Source organism: Fulmarus glacialis, unplaced genomic scaffold (assembly GCF_000690835.1).
Source record: "Fulmarus glacialis isolate BGI_N327 unplaced genomic scaffold, ASM69083v1 scaffold20175, whole genome shotgun sequence".
In the NCBI taxonomy this organism is placed as follows: Eukaryota; Metazoa; Chordata; class Aves; order Procellariiformes; family Procellariidae; genus Fulmarus; species Fulmarus glacialis.
In genome coordinates, this window is record NW_009213901.1 from 9,697 (window position 1) to 32,182 (window position 22,486).

Consider the following 22,486-nt stretch of genomic DNA (forward strand, 5'->3'; position numbering starts at 1 on the left):
ATGTTAAAATTTTGCTGATAGAATATGTGTGGGGCTCTTCTGTGATACACCATCTATTTTAGCAGTAAACCTATGATTTACTGCTGAAAAATCTTTTTTATAATTGCCTACGAACATGATCAATTTTGTAGAGCAGACCAGGCATTACTACATCGTCCTTATGTTGGTTTCACTTATGAAAGCCTACACAACTGTGCTCTACCTAAAATGCTAACTCGATTTCTTTCTGTACTCAGACTAGTATATCCTCTGCAAGATCTGAACTTCAGTTGCTTTTAAATTAGTTAGTGTTTGTATTGCACTTTGAAAATGTAAAGGTTAATACAAATGTTAAATGTTGGTGATCTGTATTACAGCCTGTGTTGTTTGGAGGGATGTAACAAGCACTTGCAAACTGCTTTCCATCTCTTTAAGTTTACTGCAGAAATCCGGTAGTCTTGTCATGCATTTGGCTGCTATTTGTGATAATTGCCGTACAACTTTATGAATCTATGAGTTCCCAAACAATTTATGATTGTATTTAATTAAGACATTGTTTCTTTTCTCTTTCTTAAGAATGTCAAGCTGTCAGCTGAAGTAGAACCGTTTATTCCTCAGAAGAAGGGTCCGGAAACACTGATGATCCCAATGGCGCTTCCTAATGATAGCGGAGGAATTAATGGTGTGGAGCCAACTCCTATCCCTAGCTACCTGATCACTTGCTATCCATTTGTACAGGAAAACCAATCCAATAGGTAATATGTGGTTGTCGTCTTCATGGAAGATGATCTATTTTTAAATGAGTTTAAACTTCTGGTAGACTTGAGAGGAGTCAGTGACTGTTGGCTGTATATTCATTTTGTTCACCATATTTAATCTTCTGACCCTTCATGAGTGAGGATGAAGTTTCTCTGTCCCCAGTCTTTTTTCACCTATTTCCTTCTCTCTGCTTTTCTCTATTCATATTCTTTGCCACTTTTCTTTCCCTGGCTACAGAGGTCTGGTACAAATCCCTCACAAAGTCACCTGCTGCTCTTTTGCATCTTCCAGGGCAGTCAAGAGGTCTGTGTCTAAATCTTTGATGCTGCAGCAAGGCTCCAGGTGTCCAACTTAGATCCTGCCATGATGAAACAGTATGCAGCTGACACTTCTATTGAGTGTTGCTGTGTCCACTTTTCTTTGCACAACTAGTTATAATACATTGAGTTTAGGAATTCTTTATTCTAGCCCAAGTGTGTTGTTCGCTGAATGCACAACTTCAATGTTGATTATTTTTGTATTGACGGCATAAATAATTATTCCTGTTTGGTTTTGAAAAATGTACCCAGTGTTTGCTTAGGATGGCACTTTAGTGCTGCTGCACTTGAATAGGTGAGAACAAAAATAATCCTTTAGCAACTGCCTGCTGCAGATCTGTAAAATTATCCTGAATCTTTACTTTTACTATTCTTTTTCTCTAATATTCGGGCCTCTGCATTTTCTGTGTAGGTGGTCTTCTGGTCTCTTGGGGGTTTGAAGAGAAAGAGAATTGGGTTCATAGTTTCCAAGGGGGGTCTTTTTGTAGTATGCTGTATCACAAACACAGGAAGAAGTCTCCACACTTGGTTTCAGTAGTAAGTTTGTAAATGCCTGTTTTCATGTGTGCTTCTTAAAGCCTGCATTTTCATAGGAATTTTGAACAAGGGTGAGTTAGCAACTTAATATACTGAAGTACTTGGCCCTGAGTTAGCTAATGAATGTCACTGTTCCATGTGTCTGCTAGCTTACCTTGTGTAAGTTAGGTATTTACTTAGGTTATATGTGTTTTCTGAAACAATGAAATTGTAATGGGTCCGAAGTACTTGTCAAAGGAAATGCCTACATTTTATTTCTAAGTTAAATACTAGAAATTTAATAAGTTTATACAAATGCCAAGATCAGCAAAGATATTTATTTGGCACTTGAATGTAATCTGAGCTTTTGAATCATTTAATTGGCATCTCTAAGAAGTTCAGTTATTAAAAGCTAGGAGCTCATGAAACAAGTAAGTTGTGGTTATTTGGTGGTTTGGTGGGGTTTTTTAAAGGGGATGGTAGAGGTCTGAATTTCCTTGAAAGGGAAAAACTTACTAAGCAGTTGTGTTGTCTTTTGATTTTTACAGACAGTTTCCATTATACAGCAATGACATCAGATGGCAGCAACCCAACCCAAATCCTGCAGGACCATACCTTGCTTATCCTATAATATCTGCGCAGCCACCTGTTTCTACAGAATATACATATTATCAGCTGATGCCAGCACCATGTGCTCAGGTCATGGGTTTCTATCATCCTTTCCCCACCCCCTATTCTGCACCCTTTCAAACAGCAAATGCTGTAAATACAGTTACTACAGAATGCACTGAGCGTCCCAACCCATCGGGCCAGGTCTTTCCATTATCCAGTCAGCGGAGCAGAAGCAGTAATAGGGGACCAGTCATACAAAAAGTAAGTCTGTTTTTTAGTAGGATAATTAGAACTGTATAAAGAAAATATCTTTGCACAGGAAGCATGCATCTCATTTGAGCAAGAACAGGTATGTCAGTAGTATCAATGGAAGGAAAGGTGGGCAGAAAAGGTGTTAATCAGAGAGTAGCAAAACTCTGTCTACTGAGACATTTTGTGGTAAAATACTTGGTGAGTTTATAAAGCCTGCAAGTGTAACATGGGAAGCTCCCTTCCACTGCCTCTCTGCTGGTTTGGTCAGAGCTTAGAATTACTTCATTAGAGAACAAAGGAAGTATACCCATTCTTTCTTTACCTTTTTTTTTTTAATATTTCCACATCATAATGAACAGTTCATGCAGAAAATACTGCAAAGAGGTTAATAAATCAAATATTTTAATGAATATTTCCCTTAATCTGTTGTCTTTAAACATGTGGCTTCTGTAGAGAGCGTTAGAACTTTTTTGCTTTGTTTGATTACAACTGTGAAGTCAAATCATATGACTTATGTGTGTGTGTGGCTAATCTTTTAAAACAGCAACAGCAGTTACAGACGCACATAAAAAATAAACGTCCTCCAGTGAAAAATGTTGCCACTCAAAAGGAGACTAGTTCATCAGGTCCTGAGAACAGATCAAAGATTGTTTTGTTGGTTGATGCATCACAGCAAACAGGTACTATTCCTTTGTTGTATTCTGAGTGTACGAAATAACTAGAACTACATGTCAGTCGCTGTCTTTCCTAAAAGAACATGGACTTTGCCACTGTCAAAAACAGACTCTTCTGAAGGAGTTGATTATTATTAATAGTTGGACCTAGACATAATTTTTTTAAATTCAGTGCTGTTTTTAATTTTATTAAAAGGAAATTGTTGTCGTGTGTAAAGACTTCGGCTTTTTCCATTTGTTTTTATGATGTGTAGGTTTTTCATGTCTTTTAACAATTCCTGCACAAATAATTATATTTTTATTGTGTCTTGCAGACTTCCCTTCAGATATAGCTAATAAGTCACTTTCTGAGAGCGCCTCTACAATGCTTTGGAAATCAAAAGGCAGGCGCAGAAGAGCTTCTCACCCTGCTGCAGAGTCCTCTAGTGAACAGGGTGCAAGTGAAGCAGACATTGACAGTGACAGTGGCTATTGTAGTCCTAAGCATGGCAATAACCAGGCTGCAGCCATGACTTCAAGAAATACAGATTCTTGTGCAATGAATGTATGTAAACATAACTGAATAACTTAACTATATTTGTATTGTGCAGACTAATAAAAATTACTAAGAATTCTGTTTTTTCCTTTCAGGTTGTAGAACCGTCAATAAATACAAGTAAGCATTGTCTTAGCTGGTGAGCTGTTTAAAATTTAGCTGGGTCACTTTTGTGTTTTGGCTTTACATTTTGCTAGGAACCATGTCTCCACCTACTTCCAGCATGCTGCTCTAATTGATCAGATACTTCTGAAGATATGTCTTTACTGTGATTTCCACCACCTCCACCAAGACCCCTGTTACTTGTTGAGTGAACAAGTATATAAGTAGTTATCACTAATGATTCATCAACAGCTGCCTTTCTTTAAAGGATTAAAAAAGCCAGAGACTCCAGTGGAAGCATTCAGACAAAGCTGTGCTTCTGTTGTATTTTATCCTCAAGCTTCTTTGTGCTGTTGGACTGCAGTTCATACCTGGGTAGTAATAGAGCCAAAGAGTTCTCATTCTTTATTTGAGAAGTACTGATACTTTTTTAGAAGCTTTAAAGAAGTATTGAAATGAACAAATATTTTGCTTAGTCTGGTAGTAGTGGGTAATGCTAGTGGCTATTATTTATGACTGGACTAAAATTGTTATGGATGTGAACCTGAGATTTCCTTTGACTGCTTCCTCATGATCAATTGTTGGCTATTTGAATGTCTGTCATCTCACTCTTCCATAAACGCAATTCTGCTAACTTCTAGAAATAGCTACAGAAGTAGATGTTGTCAGAGGAGAATTAGACTTTCTCAGAGAACTTCATTTGTATCAAAATTATGTTCCTGGCTCTAGTGACATGTGTATCATTATGATGCATTCTGTCATACTAATTCATTTTTTCATAGATGGTGCTTCTCTTTCAGCTGGTATAAATTGGACTAATGTAAATTCCCAGGCAACTCAAAAAAAACCTTGGATTGAAAAAACCCAGACATTTTCTAGAGGTGGAAGACAAGCTGAACAAAGAAGTAGTTCACAGGTATGTTGTTAATGGTTCTAAATTTAAGTATTCTGTTGAATAGTTAATGAAAACAGTGAATGAAGAGTGTAGAAACTCAACCTAAAAGTCCAGTTGCATGTTTCTACTTTGTATGTTTCTTGAGCTAGCACTGCATCATATATACATATATAATTCCATGTACTTGGCAATCTTCTGCCTATAGCCTGTTCTTTATATGTATCTACCTAGGAAGAACACTACATATATAAAGTAACTTGTGAAATGAAGACAGTGTGGGTGTAGAAAAGTTAGTTTAGTTTTTGACCCATTCACACTTTAGAAGGAAAAAAAAAATCTCAAACTTTCTAAAGAAAGATTCTGATGTAATGGTGAACTAGAATCCTGTGTTCTCACTCCTGTTGTCTTTAAAACTGTCTTTTAAATTTATGTTAGCATACCATATTATTTAGCATTTTTACTATTAATAAATGAATTAAAATTGTTTTATGCTAAAACTTGAAGGAAGATTCACAGAAACATACTCTTCAAGTGGGACAGGATTTCTGTAATTAGTATGTGAGGAGAAGGTGGCCTTCCTAGTTTTGATAGTGTAATTTTATTGGGGGGAGGGTGGGGGGTGCAGAGTGGGACAGAGAGAAGGCTGAAACATCTGCCTTTGCTATTAAACATAGGTTTTGCTTGAATTCAGTTATTGCAGACAGGAATAGTTTAGCTTGAAGTGGGAGCTTTATCATAGACATGCCTGTATGCGCAGATATATGTGATCAGGCTTGCTCTGATTAGTTTTTTAGGTGGAATTGTTAATTTGTCTTGAATCTTCCCATTTGGTATATGTGGGTTTATTATATAAAGAAGCTCATTGATGCTCATATCTGGCAGTATAGCAGTTCTGAATCGTTCTATAACCTGTCAAATCGGAGGCTTTTAGAAGCCACTATTTGTGGTTTATGGCATTGGGAGAGTAGGAAGAACCAGATTTCCTTTCATCCAGTTGCAGTTTAGACTCTAAATCTGGCAGTTATTTTAGATATTTAAAAACAAAGCTGGCACAAAGTTTTAAATGAGGTTTCCACAGCCAAATAATTCACTGTACCTCAAGACAGAATTGTCCTAGAAACTGTTTTCCTTTGAAATTAAATTTGTACCTGGTCTGTAGGAAATTTTCTTGAGAAATACATTAGTATGAGAGATCCAGAATTTCAGATTCAAATCATGCTTTGCTTTCAGCCAACCAGTCTTGCACATGGATTTCCACCAACCTTTCATGTAATAAACAGAAGAATGTTTATACCAGTGTACGGAAGGTCTCTGGTCCTTAAAGAACTCTGTGCCTGTGCATTGTTATAAAACACATGTTGAAAAGGGAATAATTGCATGCAGAATAATTATGTAGTGGGAGAAAGTTCTTTTGATGGATCATGGTTGCAGACAGTTCCTCAGGATTCATGTCTGAGTTATATAGAGTCACCAGCAACTCTTGTGGTTTTCTTCTTGGCCAAAAGGACCCTAAGGTTTTTAAATTAGAAATTTAGAGATGAATGTATGGAGATACTGTGTTTGGCTTGAGGGGGAGCCAGGGAATAATCTGATACTATCTGTAGAATATGTTTGTGCAGGTTTAAAAAAAAAACTAACACCCCCCCGCCAAACAACCAAAAAAACCCCACAAAAAACCCCACAGCTTATTAAATCTAATTCTGTAAAAACTGTACCTTAGTTGCTAATTAGCAGACATAAGAATGCCTTACATGTGTGCGCACACATCTCGAAAAATTGAAATTGCAAAATGCCAATGATGTTCATTATTTTCAGTCCGGTTTCAGGTGCAGAGACCACAGCACGTCTTCAGAAAGAAGGCAAAATTTGCAGAAACGACATGAAAAACCTCTAACTACAAGCCAGTCAAGTAGAACAGAGCAGAGTCCTGAACCTCTGTATTTTGAGGTAGTGTTGTATGAAAACTGTTTCTGCATTATAGTGATGCAAGTTGTGTGTGGAATAAGCGATGTTCTCAACAGGGAGAAGTTGCAACACATCTGACTCCAAGAGGTGTACAATATAGTGCACTAATTTAATTGTATGGTGCTTTCATTGTGTACATACAAAGACTTGTATTTGGTTGTTGTGGAAAGTGTAAGAATTTAGAACTATCTGTGACTGACAAATTAGATAAGCAACTTCCAAGTAACTTTTTCTGTTCACTCGTGAATAAAAATTACTGTGTTCTCTGGTTTATCCCCCTCACCCCCTAATTGTAACTGGATTTCGTTAGTATAAAAGATTAATAAATTGTTCTTTTTTTGAAAAAGAAAATGCTTTATTAATTTCTCATCATTTTCTATTTGTGTCACTTTTAAGCCCTTCTAGCTTATGTGAGACTTCAGGATTTAATTAATTCTTCTAGCTTCAGCCATTTCAGTTGATGCTTTTCATGTGACTTTTGGTTCCATTCTCTTCATTCTTAATTTGTGTATTGTTTAGGATGAAGATGAATTTCCAGAGCTGAATAGTGACAATGGCAGCAGCAAAAGCAGTAACATCCAGCAAAAGATTTCACCCAAAGTAGTAAGTAATTACTTCATTTTGCAAAGCATTTTTAAGTGAACTCATTTTGAGACTACTTAATTTGTGTAATTTTTTTATGAATCTTTGCTACAATACTTATAATGCGGTAATTGTGATGTTCTTACGATATTTGCATTACCAGTTTTGGATGCTAAAGAAATGACAATTAAAATAAGTGGTGCAGGGAACCCCTCTTAAAAAAAGATTGCTGGATTTTTGTGTGCTAATGAGACTGTTAACAAGTGAAACTGTAAGATACATATGATAGACAATTAGAAATATAGAATATCCTAAGTTGGAAGGGACCCATAAGGATCGAGTCCAATTCCCAACTGAAATGAAAATAAGCTAAATTATCTGCTTTAAGGCTGTAGAAACAGTTGTTGGAAAGATGCTCTTTTAATACCTGATCTACTTAAATGTTTTGTTGCAGAACTGTATGTACAGACTAAATCTATTTGGCTGCTTTCCAGGAAAATAAAGTCCTACATGAAATCTGCAGGGGTGGGGGATGGGGGAAACACTCCCTTATTTAGTAATCAGACTGAAAAGCCTTCTGAAGGCATAATTGGAGATAAATATAATAGTTTTCCCATACAAAAATGAAATATACAGAAGTTTCTTAGTTTATTAACTTACTGTGTCATCTAGCTTAATTGGGATGTCATACTCCTGACCAAAGCAATGGTTTGTTTGGTTTCTGGAGTGCCACATTTCCTATGGTCTTGAGAGAAAGGTCTTTAATTGTGTTTTTTGGTGTTTTGTTTAAAATCCTAGTTGGATGACTTACCAGAGAATTCTCCAATCAATATAGTCCAAACTCCAATTCCCATTACAACCTCTGTACCAAAGCGTGCAAAAAGTCAGAAGAAGAAGGCCTTGGCAGCAGCACTTGCAACAGCTCAAGAGTATTCGGAGATAAGCATGGAACAGAAAAAACTTCAAGTGTGTAGCTCTGCCCGCCCCCCGCAGTAGTTGTCAAGAATCTCTTTGTAAAGAATGTTTTGCAGGCACTATTTCTTTGTATTTATCAGCATGTGATGTTCATGTTATAGGAAGCTTTATCAAAAGCGGCTGGAAAGAAGAGCAAGACCCCTGTTCAGTTAGATTTGGGCGACATGTTAGCAGCTCTTGAAAAGCAGCAGCAAGCAATGAAAGCTCGTCAGATCACCAACACCAGGCCCCTCTCATACACAGGTATTTCTAATCTGCTTGACTATTGCTAAATGCATTTTGTGACAATATAAATGTGATTGATCTGAGCATCTTAAATACCCTTTTTTTCCTGTCAAGTTTTAGTTTTTGAATATAAACATAATAACAACCTGGGAAAACTTTCTTGATGCATTTCTTGAAAAATTCACTTGTGCTAACTTCCTCTGAGCTGCAGTATGCAATGGTGAAAGTCCATGTAGAACTCAACATAAATTAAAAGACCTACTATTCAAAACTCAGGATTCATGTCTTGAGTAATTCAGTACTGAAATGAATATGTGAAAAGAACTGTATTAGGTCAAACCAAACATCTACTACAGATATTACAGAATTCTATATGAAAGCAGCTTAGAGAGAATACCTGTGACTGTGATACAGAGGGATACCTCTCCAGGATATTCTTCGCACCTTTACTGATTATAGTTCAAGGCCTCCTGACCCAAGGCTTTCTCAAACCAAATGTTTTTTCTTAAACTGTCCCTCACTTCTGTCACATGCTTTTATTGTCCGTAAGGTCCAATGGCAGTGAATTCTAACCTTACTACATGCTCTGTGGAGAAGCTCTTCCTTCTACTGTGTTTTTTTGGTGTGGGGAGTTGGGGGGGGTTGTGCCTCACTCATCATTTTGTTAGTTTTTATAGCCTTTGTATTACAAAGAGACTGAGCAATCATTCCTGCCTCTCCTCCTATATGATTCTGAGAGGTCTGTCATCTCTTTTCTAGTCTGAAGAGTTCTAGTCTATTTAGTTATTCCATTGTGGAAGCATGGCTTTTCCGATAATCCATTATCGCTTTCTCTGTACCTTCTTGTAGTTCTATTGTATCTTTTTGAAAATAAGGAAGACCAGACATGCACAGAATATTAAGTTATAGTTTTCATCATGAATGTGTGCAATGGCTTAATTACGCTTTTTTGTTCTCTGTTTCTTTATCAACACTTAACATTAAATTAGCTTTTTTTAATGCTTGCTGCTGAATACAAAATTGACATTTTTGTGGTTATCTATTATAACCTATGAATCTTGTTCCTGAGCAGTAATATGTAGCCTAGAGTCCATCGTTATGCACATAGTTACCATTTTCCTTCTTGTGTGTTGCTTCATTTACCTGCTTTGAGTTTCAGCCATGTTCAAACATTAATTCAAGTTGGCAAGGTTATATCAAACAAAGCTCAGCAAAGAACAGCTGGCATTTCCATTGGAGACTGCATTTGTTTTATTCTTTCTTGCAGAAGATACACTTAACTACATGCTGCACTCTCTCATCTGTTTTGTCCCATCAACTAATCAAGTCTTTGACAACTAAAAACCGATGTTTGGATAAATATTTGCAACTTATCTTTCTATTATCATCTTACTAATAAAGCTACATGTAGTTGTTTGAGAAAGATCCCTTACCAGTATTAAAGTAATTCCTTTCCTGGAATCAATAGCTTCCTAAAACATGAGGCCAAGTTGAAGAAAGCTTAAAACCATCTGGAAGCGACAATATCTGATGATGTAATTTTCCTGTCATTATGAGCTGCTTTTTTCCAAGGAAGGAAAATGTACTTTGAGAATTCATCAGTGGAAATTCTGAAAACAGCGTTGAAATAAAGCTGACATGTCTTTTGGTGAAACTAATATCTTTCTTGTGTTTAGTTGGCAGCGCTGCTCCCTTTCATACCAAAGAATCTGCCAACAGAAAGTCTTTAACAAAGGGACAGCCATCTATGGGTTGCCTTAATCCTTTGGATTCAACTGCCCCAAAAGTGAAAAGAGGAAAGGAAAGAGAGATTGCAAAACTGAAACGCCCTACAGCGCTTAAAAAGGTAAACATGTCAACCCTGGAGTGTCTTGATCCACACTCATACTTCAAAAATAAAAACTGATATTTTCTTACTTGAGGACTAGTGACCATGAGATAGGGCAAGGGAGTCATGAGCTTCTGCCTCTAGTTCCTGTTGCACCGATGTCCTGATGTCCTAGATCCTTGGATCTAGGCATGTAACACAACATTTATACCCCCATAATTAGTTGAAGGTGATGCAAATCTATCTTTTGCAAGGATTTTTTTAACTATAAGCACTAGGACTTATGGGAAAACTTGCTTAGTTTTTTTTCATGTTGTTGAATCCTAGTTTGTAGTGCAATGTAGTATGCTCATCTTAAATTTTCCTACTCTTTTTTTTTTGTAGAGATGGGTGTAGAATTTGAAGTAAAACTACGATTTTTAATTGAGTAAATTTAGAAATAATTGCTTGTATAGATCTATACACATGCACGCATAAAGTAGGTATGTACACAGAGAATACAGTATGTATGGAAATCAGAAGGTAAAATACAAAAAAACTAGCCCTAAAAAAGGAAGTGTGAAAGCCTTTTAAAAAAGTGTGAAAGTCACCTGTACTCATGCACCACATTTCTTGTCAAGATCACTTTACGATACAGGCAGTTAGAATCTGGTGAAGCTGTGTTTGTACAAAGGTTGGCTTTGGCTAAGTTGCCTTCCCCCCCACCCCATCCCCACCCCACCCCAGCAATCTTTTTTTCTGACTTATCCATCATCTACTTAAGTTAGAGGAATCACAGCTACCTGTTCAGAAAAGTTTTCTAAGCTCTCTGTTGTCAGTGCCTTTATGTTGTTGTCATTATTTATCGTAGTAATACCAATATATCTATGGCTACTTACTTTTGCACTTTCCTTTCTTTTATAGAAAGGATTCTGTCTATTGTGGTGCTTCACAAAGATGACTAGTATTCTTGCATAAGGTGTTTTTTTACAGGGATGGGGATGACGAGTTGTTAGTGAGTGTGTGTTATATATCAGAAAGAAGCTGTGAAAGTACTTAATATTTAAACTGTTGAAAGCACTATTTACATAGAAGTATGAGAGTATTGAGTATACCATCTGTAAAATGCTGGAATGAAATACTATTTGTGATCAAAGAGGAAACTGAAATGACTTCAGGGTTTTCCATCCTGGCATGAGTAGGAAGGTTCAAAACAACTTGGTTAACTTTATTTTTGTGTTATGTTCAGTCAAATGGACATTTTTCTTTACAGGTATCTCTATAATTTTCAGATGCTGATAGCTGTTGTTTTTGTTCCTAGATTATTTTGAAAGAGAGAGAAGAGAAGAAAGGCCGTTTATCAGCTGACCATAGCCTTTTGGGATCTGATGAACAGAAAGAGGTTCATATAAACTTGACTGCTGATCAGTCTCAGGAGCTGGCCTCTCAAGAAGGTTGGTGTCTCTCTCTAGTCCTCCTTCCCTCCTCCCGAATTGTACTAATCTGCTTATTTTAATATTTTGTCTTTCTCTTTTTATGCAACACAATTTATTGCTGTTATCTTTTAACTTCTTTTAACATTATTAAATACTAGAAATTGGAACCTGCTTCTTCTCAAATCTATTGTCTGTCCCTTAGTTGTGGAAGGCTCAGGCAGTATGGGTTCTAAGTACATAATCTCCATACAGCCTTTTAATTTGTTGCTCTTGAGTGGATGTTCCCAACACATGTCAGAGTTGATGGCATTTTTGATAAGCAGACAAAATGTGACCTGTTGTCGACCATGCGATGTTGATCACAATGCTTTTTAATGATGAGCATACTGAAAGTTTTCCAGATATAGAAGTTGCAAACTGTGAATAAGGTTTTCCAGTTTGAATGCTCTTGTCAATCAACTGCAATGTCTGGACTGTCGATTTGCAGCAACAACTCTGAGCAACTGGGAAAGTCCAGAGAATTTTCAATGTGTTTGATGTTTTTGGGGGTATGGGGAGGAGGTGTCTATCAAGATTCCAGATGTACTGCTTCAGAACTTTTCTTCTGAATGACCTGTCTGACTTCACCTGGCTAAACATAAGTGTGAAAATCTTAAATGTTCTAGGAATAAGTTAGTTAAATATTTTATATATATAAAAAAAAAGTAAAGAATTGTTGGAAAAAGTAGCATTTAAGCAGGTTTTCCCTTCTGCTCTATCCATTTCCCAAACTAAGCTTTGGATATTTTTTAATGAATATTCAAATATTGCTTATGACCCAACCCATGCTGACTATTGGGTATGTGCTTGTTTTGTTCCCCCCCCACCCCTCCAGGGAAGAATACTCTTTAGTGTTTTCAGAATGTAATTTGGAAAAAGCAAGGGAGTGATACGTAAGAAGTGTGGTGCTGTTTCTTTTATGTGAAAATGTCTTTGCGTTTTATAATGTTTCAAAATTGTCTTTCAGAAGCTGGACTGAGTATGCCTAGTGATACTTCGCTTTCGCCAGCAAGTCAGAATTCTCCGTACTGCATGACCCCAGTGTCACAGGGTTCACCTGCTAGTTCTGGAATAGGCAGTCCAATGGCATCTTCTGCAATAACCAAAATTCACAGCAAGAGATTCAGAGAGTAAGAGTTTTGCATTATTAACATAAATTCGAGGCTTGCACTTCAGTCACACTCGTCTTTTAAGTGTGGATAGGTTTAGTACATTTGGGAGGAGCTTAACGAACGTAAGCTACCCTTTCATCAATAGAAGTTTATGCAAGTATTTTCTTTTTTTTTTTGCCATAGATGGATTGCTCTGTGTGTGTATACACACAATATATATACACACACGCACTTTAGACTTTCTTTGGTTGCTGCAACAGATAAGCTAGGTGGAAGTATTCTCTAAAAAATGTTTTTTTTTTTTTAAAGGAGGGCTACATACACTTTGGATGGCGAAGGAAGGAATACTTATGAATGCTGAAAATATTGTAATAGTCACTCTTAATACTGCTTTTTTATTAATGTATCTTTTATAGAGTACCAAACTAAGGAAAAGAATAGTTGCCTGTGGCACCTGTTGGAGTATTTCTTTGTATTTTTTAATGTTCTTTTTGACCAACGTCTTGAGGGTAAGGGATGTTACTGGAAATAGAAATGTTTTCAGAATGTATTTTTAACTTACAGTATACAGTCTGATTTCTAAATCCTTTAAATAAGTTTAATAACAGTTTAATAACTGTTCTGAGGAAGTAAAGTTATTTTTATCTGGTAAAAGAAAAGGCTCAGTGAAATAGTATTGATTATGTGCTATGCTAATATTTGATGTTTTTTGAATTGACAGATACTGTAACCAAGTTCTAAGTAAAGAAATAGATGAGTGTGTGACTCTCTTATTGCAAGAGCTTGTCAGCTTCCAGGAACGGATTTATCAAAAGGATCCCATGAGAGCTAAAGCAAGGAGAAGACTTGTTATGGGGTTGCGTGAGGTTACTAAGCATATGAAACTGAACAAGATCAAGTGTGTAATTATATCTCCCAACTGTGAAAAAATCCAGTCAAAAGGTATAAATGATAGAACAAGTGGTGCACTTAACTGTTCACAGTTTTCTTGTGCTGATTAGAAGTACTGATTAGCAAGGTCAGGAGCATTTTTTAGTTCCTATGCATGACGTAACACTTCCAGAATCAGTTGTGTAATTGCCATTCCACATTCATTCTCTTCTATTCCATTTTGGAAGAAACTCGTTCACAAGGGGTGAATAGCTTAAAGAAAAATAGATATTATAACACATACAATAGACTTCAATTTTATTCCCTCCAGTCTTTGATACACCTAGAGTCCTGAGCTCTGGGTGCTCTTAAGGAGGATCCCTTAAGAGGAATGTGAATTGGTTAGTTAACCAAGCAACACATTTTGCCACAACCAGAAATGTAAACAGAGGCTTCCTGAGATATGAGAAGAGCAAAGCTCTGCACAAGAAGAGAGCTGTGAAAAATTCTGGTTTAATTTGTGTGCAGGACTAATAGAGACTACAGAATATCGCCTTGATCTATACTCATTCACTATACTTGAAATGTATAGCTTGTTATCCTATAGGACATAGTAGCTGGTGATTGTGTGTATTGAAGTTTTACTGAGCAATTAGAGTTAAAGTGGGATAGAGAGTTGTATCGTGCCATACTATGACTTTAACTGACTAGATATCTATTTAAAATTACTTTCTTCAAGGTGGACTAGATGAAGCTCTATATAACGTAATAGCCATGGCACGGGAACAAGAAATTCCTTTTGTGTTTGCTCTTGGCCGTAAAGCTCTTGGCCGTTGTGTGAACAAGCTGGTTCCTGTTAGTGTAGTGGGTATCTTCAACTACTCGGGTGCTGAGGTAAGTAATTCCATTCGCATAAATGGCTGGAGTAAACAATTATATTCCTTGTAGTTAAGAATTGATGGAGAGTACATCTAACTAATATGCATTTGATAATGGCCCTGACCTGATCTATATTAGGATGTGTTTTTCTTTGAAATTCAGTATTTGCAGAACTGAGAGACTATGTTGAAACACTTTGGTCGCAACATTTTTGTAGCTTTCAAGTAGACTTAAATGCCATCTGAAATTCTCTAGAAGGCTTAAGATTGTAAGAAAAACTATCTTTAAGTACATCTCTTCAAAGCTGCATAAACACGGAGTGGTGTTTTTATTCTTATTTAATACAGAGAAGAACTGATTTTTAGTTGAAGTAAAGGTATTTGGTGTTGATAAGCTTAAGGCTCACTATGTGATATACTTTTGACTAAAAGGAGTAATTTAAAGTGAAAATTATTAGTAAGAACTACTGATTATAAAAACTGCCTTCATACTTAGGACCTATTTAATAAGCTGGTATCATTGACTGAAGAGGCCAGAAAAGCATACAGAGATATGGTTGCTGCAATGGAACAGGAACAGGCAGAAGAAGCCTTGAAGAATGTCAAGAAGGCACCCCATCATATGGGTCATTCTCGTAACCCCTCTGCAGCAAGTGCTATCTCATTCTGTAGTGTTATTTCTGAACCCATATCTGAAGTGAATGAGAAAGAATATGGTAAGTGTGTTAAAACTTTCTTTTGTAACTAGAAGCTGGAATTTTCCAAATGCTGCTTATTGCAAAATGTAGCTAAAAATACAATATTTCTTCATAATTTACAGTATTCTACAATTTTCAGGGATAAGAGAAAATTGGTTAGTCTTCAGGTAGTTTTGTAAGTCCTTTTTTTCCCCGAACTATGTTGAAAATAATAATTTTAATTTCTAATCCTCAGAAGTGTTACCTAACTCGTATCAGTGGAGGTAGCTTCTCCAGTTTTATTGAACTGGTATAGAACTGGTACCAAACGTAGAATTGATTGTATGATTGAGGAAGAGTTAATGACAGAGGGTAGGAACTAAATTATTGAGGTCTCTGAAGATAGAACATATAGCTTAAATTTTGAAACTTGAGATGGCAATGAATGATTCTAGTGTGAGTAAACGGCAAATTTATTTATCTGGTTGCTTAAGGCCAGATGACAGAGGGGATAAAAGGGAGGATGCTTGTTTGAAGTCAAAAGACTTCTCTTTTTTTAGCCTTACGGTGAATTAAAAAGAATACTGTCTCGTTTTTAGTCAATTCTTCTGTGGTGTCTCAAACGTTTTTCGAAAAATCTTTGAACAGATGACTTAACACTGTGGTGATTTTCTGCTTTTAATTTACACTTGAGAGTAACCTCTTCGGCTACACTCACTGTTACATTTGGTGCTTCCACACTTTACATGGGAAACTAAGTGCACTAACTTTTAACTTTGTAATGTCTGGTTTAGGATACTGTAAAAACCCGAAGTTATTCACAGCTCTTTCTGTTGTCTCTCCCTTCTTCCCCCTTTTTCTAGCAAGCATAGAATAATATTAAAATTATTAGCTCCTATGGCTATTTAAACAATTCCGGGATGTTCAGGAGCAATATTTTTATATAGAAAGAATTAATGTTTCCTACTTAAACTTCTTTTGAAACTTGTAGAAACAAACTGGAGGAATATGGTGGAAACATCTGATGGGTTAGAAACCTCTGAAAATGAGAGAGAATCCTCATGTAAGACTGCGGTACCGGAAAAAGCTGGCAATGGTCAAATTGAAAAAGCCACTCTTAATAAACAACCACCTCTGGCTACAACTGGCACTACCTCAGCAACAAATCATGGAAAATCCACACCAGGTGACAAAGATGAGGTGAAACCAGATGACAATCTGGAATGGGCCTCACAGCAGAGTACAGAAACAGGATCGCTGGATGGCAGCTGCCGAGATCTTTTGAATTCCTCCATGACCAGTACCACCAGTACTCTTGTACCAGGAATGCTAGAAGAAGAGGAGGAGGAGGAGGAGGAAGATGATGATGAGGATTATGCCCATGAACCAATTTCGGTAGAGGTTCAGCTTAATAGCAGAATTGAATCTTGGGTTTCAGAGACCCAGAGAACTATGGAGACTCTTCAGCTTGGGAAGACCCTTAGTGGTGCCGAAGACGACAATGCAGAACAAAGTGAAGAGGGAGAAATAGAGACTTCTGAGGAGGCTGATCCAGTCACTAATGGTGAGGAATGGACAAATGATAAGCACGCAAGTAATGCTCAACATAAACCCACCATCTGCAGTTCTTTGAATAAAGAACACACAGATTCCCTCTATATGCCGTAAATATAAGCAGGAACTCAGGAACTTTTTAGAAATTATATTAAAACTAACTGTTGTAAAGGTTGCAGCCATTATTTCGTATGCTTCATCTCAACATTTTGCACTGTTAAACATTTAATATGTGTATTTAATTCACAACAATATTTTTGTAGCTGTCTCTTACTTTTTTGATTTAAAAACTAGCTTAGCTTTTTATCAGTGTCTATTTCCCAGAATAGAAACTGTGTGGAAAAATTGTCAGTAAGTATTCATCTGATCTTTTGTAAAAGGAAACATCTTGTAACTGACCAGTTTTAAGCAAAAATCTTTTAAGATGTGACTGTTTAGCTCATTTTCAAACAGATAACCTACATTAAGACTGACAAATTACCATCACTTTACATTGGTGTTATGGTGTTATGCCAGGCACATCAGTGTATTTGACCGTGATTTTCTAGTTCTATCTAGAAGTAAAGTAAAATTTTGGTTCTCTTTAAAGAAAAGCTAGAAAACCCTATTTGCAGTCTTAATGAAAAGTAAATAGTAGAGAAATCTATGCGTGATTCCTATGCTAAGATAGATGCAGCTTTTTAGTTGGTCTTGGTGAATGCATTGTTAGAAAGCTGCTGATAGTCGAGATGGTTACAATAAGCTATAACAACTTTGATTCCAGAAAAACTTTAAACCAGAGGGATGTAACTAATGTTTGGGTTTTTTACAAGGTAGAGATATTGCAAAAAAAAAAAAAGGAAAGAAAACAAAAATTCCCCATGCTCTCCACAGTTGCTGTCTGCCAAACCACACTAAGTGAATCATTAACCATAATCCCTATCCAGAGCTTTTAGTAAACTGATGACTTCCTCTTTCTCCTGTCACTTACCTCAGGAATGCTGTTTTGCATATTGTAATCTACATAACACTGCAAAAAGCAAGAATAATCCTTTAACAGCAAGTGTGAATGATATGGTGGCTCAATGTATCTACATGTTCATCTGCATGCTTTGATCCTGGCCACCCTCGTGTTGAGTTCAGAATGTATCTTAAGAATTCTTACTCAAAATGTGACCTCTTTTTGTCCTCACAGTTGTAGCAGCTTTAGGAGTTGACCTCTGGAGTAGAAAAGGAAGTAGTTATTCTAGGAAAGGAGGAAGTGCCCTGTAGAATGGGGAGGTATTTCAGTGGTTCAGAGGTTAAAAAACCAAAAATATGCCTTCCCTGAAACATACATGTTGCTAGAGAATTGTTCCATGTTTTGTTCTGAATATTGAAGCGAAATCCATTAATGGATGATGAATTCATTTCAGATTGAAGATGGAGTGTGTGTCTAAACCTTGCATATAAGGAGTCTGTTTCCCATCTTTGTCTTATATTGGCAAGGGATGTACTGAAACTGCCAGCAGCAGGAGCTTCACTACAAGAGTAGCCAAAAAGTAACTAACATAAATAACACTTTTATAGCAAATGTATGTTTCTTCTAATTCCACTTCACTTTTCTTGATCACTTGTATCAAAATGCATAAAAATCCTCTGGGTAGGCTGAAAAACACAAGAGATGGATAGCTTAGTTAGGTATTTAGTCCACACTTACTCATACGGGACCAACGCTTATAGTACCAGTAATGCTGGCATTTTAAGTTGCACTGGGAAAATAAGACTCCAGGTTTAGAAACCCCTGGGTTTTTTGGATGCTAATGAGAATAATAGAAACTGTGTGTATTATGTAAATAATGCTTTGATAGGTATAGGCATAGCAAATGCTATGTAGATAAGCAGTATAGAGAGCTGCTAGGACAACTGGCTGTTCTGTCATGTTCTTAGTTCCTTAATGTAATCTTCCTAGATGTTAGAACAGGCATTTTATAGGAAAACAAAGACTAAGGAATGATGCCTCCTGAATGTTAAACCTCTTACTGTACGTATGGCAGATTTCAACTGTCTGTATGTTTTGAAAGAGTTTTTGCTTTAGGAAATGATAGGTGTTTGAACTGCTGACAAGCAAAACTTGCCCTTGGATGTGTAAGCACATGTCTCAAATCAGTGTATACACTGAGGGCAAAACTTCACCAGAACATCAAAACCCAAGGTGTTTGTAACTTTTCCTTTTGCTTTTTCAGTGCCAGTGATTCAAATAACTTTTGATCTTGAAGTATTAACATCAAAGGCGCATCTTTTTATATGTCTTTTCTGAACTTGGACTGTCATTTTAAAATTTTCTGACATTTATATCGACGAAGTCTTGTAATATTCAGCCCACTATTTAACTGCAATTTTGCTACAGGTTTAATAGAGTTCTTGAAGGTGATATAGTACTACTAATATCTCTTAATTTGCCAGCAAATAAGGAACTAGTCTCTTTTTAAAATGTGGCAGATCATCCTTAGAGGAGCAAACTGAAACTGAGTAAAGGAAACTGGTTTTAGTGCTTCCTTTTTGATAAGCTGGGAATGAGCAATAACTGTGAGAATGAAATTGCAATTCCTTTGGGAGTGATCCATTTGCATCTAAAATTAGGGAAGTTCCTTGCCACTTGAAGCACTTGAGGAGAATATCTCACTGTGGTAATTTTGGTTCTATTATCACCAGAATTTAAAAAGAAAGCGTACAAATGTTTTACAATACCATGATTTTTTTTAAAAAGTAGCTGAATTTCTATTGTGGTATAAAAGTATGCAGTTTATTATACAAGTTGTTACTGTCCCCAAGAAAAGATGTTTCTGTAGTTATAGGTGTATAGATATTTTTGTTGTGAAAATGATTATTCAGAAAACAAATCTACTTTTTCTTAAGACGTTCTTTATAGAAACGATTTCACCACTTAATTTATCTGGTAAAATCAAAAATAATGTATCTGTGGTAGGGGTAGGGATCTTTAAAACTGATATAGGTGGCTATGTATACAACCTATTTATGTAAATGCTTTAAGTATCTCTGTCAAAATAATAATAAAACATGGATTACAAATATGTAAAAGGGAAAAATTCTGAAGAACTTTTGTCCTTAGTTGGACCAAGTAACAATGTCTCAGTAAGATTAAGGACCTGATCCTGCTAACACACGCTTAAGAGCATTAGTTCCACTGGCTTAAATCAGTGGCCTCTTTATCTGCTTAAGTTGTGTGCAGGTACTTCTGAGATTGGAGCTGAACAGTGACAGAGGGTATTGACCTGTGTTTTAAAAATTCATTATAGAAAATGTTCAGTAATGCACTTGTTGGTGTTCTTATGGTAAAGATGAAAGGTGTCTCTGTGCTCATTTGGGTGGGTGGGAGCTTACACAACGTGATTCTGTCCAGTTCTTTAACACAAGCTTAAATTTTAATAATGTTACTTTAAAGATGTATGTAAAAAAGTATTATTGTTTGAAAAGCTGCTGTTTGCTGAAACTGTCATTAAGTATTTCCTGTGAAGTTGTGCCAACTAATGAAACTATTGAGTTCATTTCAATGTTAGCCATTTAAAAATTAGACATGATGATTTGTTAATGAAACAAAACCCAGCAGAAGCAAGCCATGGAAACAAGTAATGTGGGTTTTCTACCCGCCCTGCCACACACAAAGAAATGTGAGAATGTCTAACCCGAAACTTCCTTGCCAATGAATGGTAATGCTGAAAGTAGAAACCCAGTTGGCACAGCCCACCTTCTAAATGTTCATAAATAGTTCATATATTTTACTTTTAAATAGATTCTAATAAGGAAAGCTGTTTAATCTTTAATGTCTTAAAGTTTATAGTAACATTTAGGTTAAAGCAGTAGAAAAATCATTACGAAATACAATATGAAGGGGTTTGTTCCATTTCTTTTTTGCTGTATGAAGGATAATTGTTCTGTCTACCGTACTTTTTGGAGTAATAACAGCTTTTTGCACTATGTAAATACTAGTGGGGATTCTTCCATAACTAATAAAAATGATTGTAGAAATTTACGGCTTTATTACAGTCATATGTTTGTTCACAACTGCTTTATGCTGAGTTTGTTTGTAGATGCTGCCCTGGTGCTATGGGAGATGGAAAAGGTCTGTGTTACACCATACTTGGCCACAGGGTGGAGAAGCCATGTGGTGGCCCCTTGCCTCTGGCTGGGGGTACCCTGGGCCCCAGCTCAGGGGTCACAGCCAGTGCAGGGAGCTGAGCTCCTCCAGTCACCTAGACTGAATGGTCACTGGCAGAGAGGCTGAAGAGAAAAACAATTAGCTGAGGATTTTTCACATTATGGAGTCCAGGTCCCTGTTGTCACGCACCATCTCAATGATGACCAGAAAAATATTATATAGAAAAGCCCACCATTCTTCATAGACCGTGGGACTGAACTAGGTCCAGAATACTGAGTTAGAAATAACATTTACTTAAGAGCAAATGAGTAAGAATAACCACAGGCACCTCCAAAAACTACAATTTCTTGCATGCTGCTAATTATGAGAATTTAAGTTGACCTGCCTTTGTTGTTATACTGGTGCATGAAGTCACCTTTGGAAAACAACATGAAGTTCTCGGCATGTTGTCCCCTGTTCTCCAGTGACTCACTGGGAACTGCTCACACTTCCGTGGTTCTACTAACAGTGTCATTAACTGGTTTTGCAACTCCCACGTGTGAGAATATTTGTAGCAATTCAAAAAGGATACAGCTTCATCCTGTAATCTTGAATTTTCTATTTATGTGCCTGAACTTCATGTTTCAATTCTGCTATTGCAGTTGTCTTCTGTTGAAAGTGCTTCTGTTATAAACCTTACTTCGTAGGTGCTATCACTTGCTGTCAAAGTTACCCCTCACATCTAGGTTTTGCACCTTCTCAACCTGATACGAATTTTGAAAGTACAAAAAAGTAGGTGGCACTGTGTGCTATGGGAGTGACAAGAAAATTAATTACCCCAAAGCCTTACAAACTGAATTTTCCTCTCCATTTCTTCACCATTTAAAAAACACTAACCAGTTTGTAGTTTCCTTGAGGAAGTTCCTTGCCTCTATTGAGAATTTTTTAAATAACGCCATAGGTGGCACTTGGTATTTTGCATTGCTGCACACACAGAAGAAGAACCACAAGAAAAAAATTGTTCCTGCCATTGCTGCACTGAAGTTCCTGCAAGCAGCACTAGCACTGCCTGCGCCCCGACAGCAGCCTTAGCCCTCAGATGCCAGGTTTATACTGACAGGGCTGGGAGTTTATGAACCTACATGTCCGTAATGTGCAGGAAGACCCCAGTCAGTCAAATTGCACTATTTATGCAACAAAAATTGCTCTTTGGATTTGCTTTCGGATATTTAGGATCACTGTGTATGAAAGTTAAGAGATTTTTTTTTAAATGTTTTTGTTCAATACTGCTTAAAAAATGCAAGCAAACAAAAAACCGCCACAACAAACCCTAAAGGAGATGATGCAGCTGAAGACTGTTTACCTTTTTGGGGTCTTTTATGCGTTAGCAAACGGGAAAACTGAGCTGGAAGGTACTTTTTGACAACAGCTACAGGCCCCTGGTGCACTCGTAGCTGTTAAATTACAGTTTTCCACTGACACTAGGTGAGCGCTCTCTTGCGAGGCGGATGTGTGTGGGTGTCCATCTGGACGCTATCTAAAACGCCCAACTATCTCTCACAGTGTTGTCTTCCAAGGATAGTACTTTAATGAGTAAAGAGGAATGTA

General features: G+C 36.8%; 1 protein-coding gene across 1 annotated transcript; it reads left to right on the top strand.

The window, feature by feature from the left end:
- The first annotated feature begins 561 nt into the window (after positions 1-561).
- On the top strand, positions 562-16,956 carry SECISBP2L (SECIS binding protein 2-like). Its single transcript, XM_009578370.1, has 17 exons — positions 562-734; positions 2,120-2,444; positions 2,980-3,115; positions 3,424-3,653; positions 3,740-3,764; positions 4,529-4,662; positions 6,457-6,588; positions 7,126-7,209; positions 7,987-8,154; positions 8,265-8,406; positions 10,065-10,234; positions 11,517-11,649; positions 12,638-12,800; positions 13,504-13,724; positions 14,392-14,546; positions 15,027-15,246; positions 16,199-16,956. The coding sequence occupies exons 1-17, from the start codon at positions 619-621 to the stop codon at positions 16,873-16,875; spliced, it is 3,231 nt and encodes a 1,076-aa protein (XP_009576665.1). The 5' UTR covers positions 562-618; the 3' UTR covers positions 16,876-16,956.
- Positions 16,957-22,486: the final 5,530 nt, after the last annotated feature.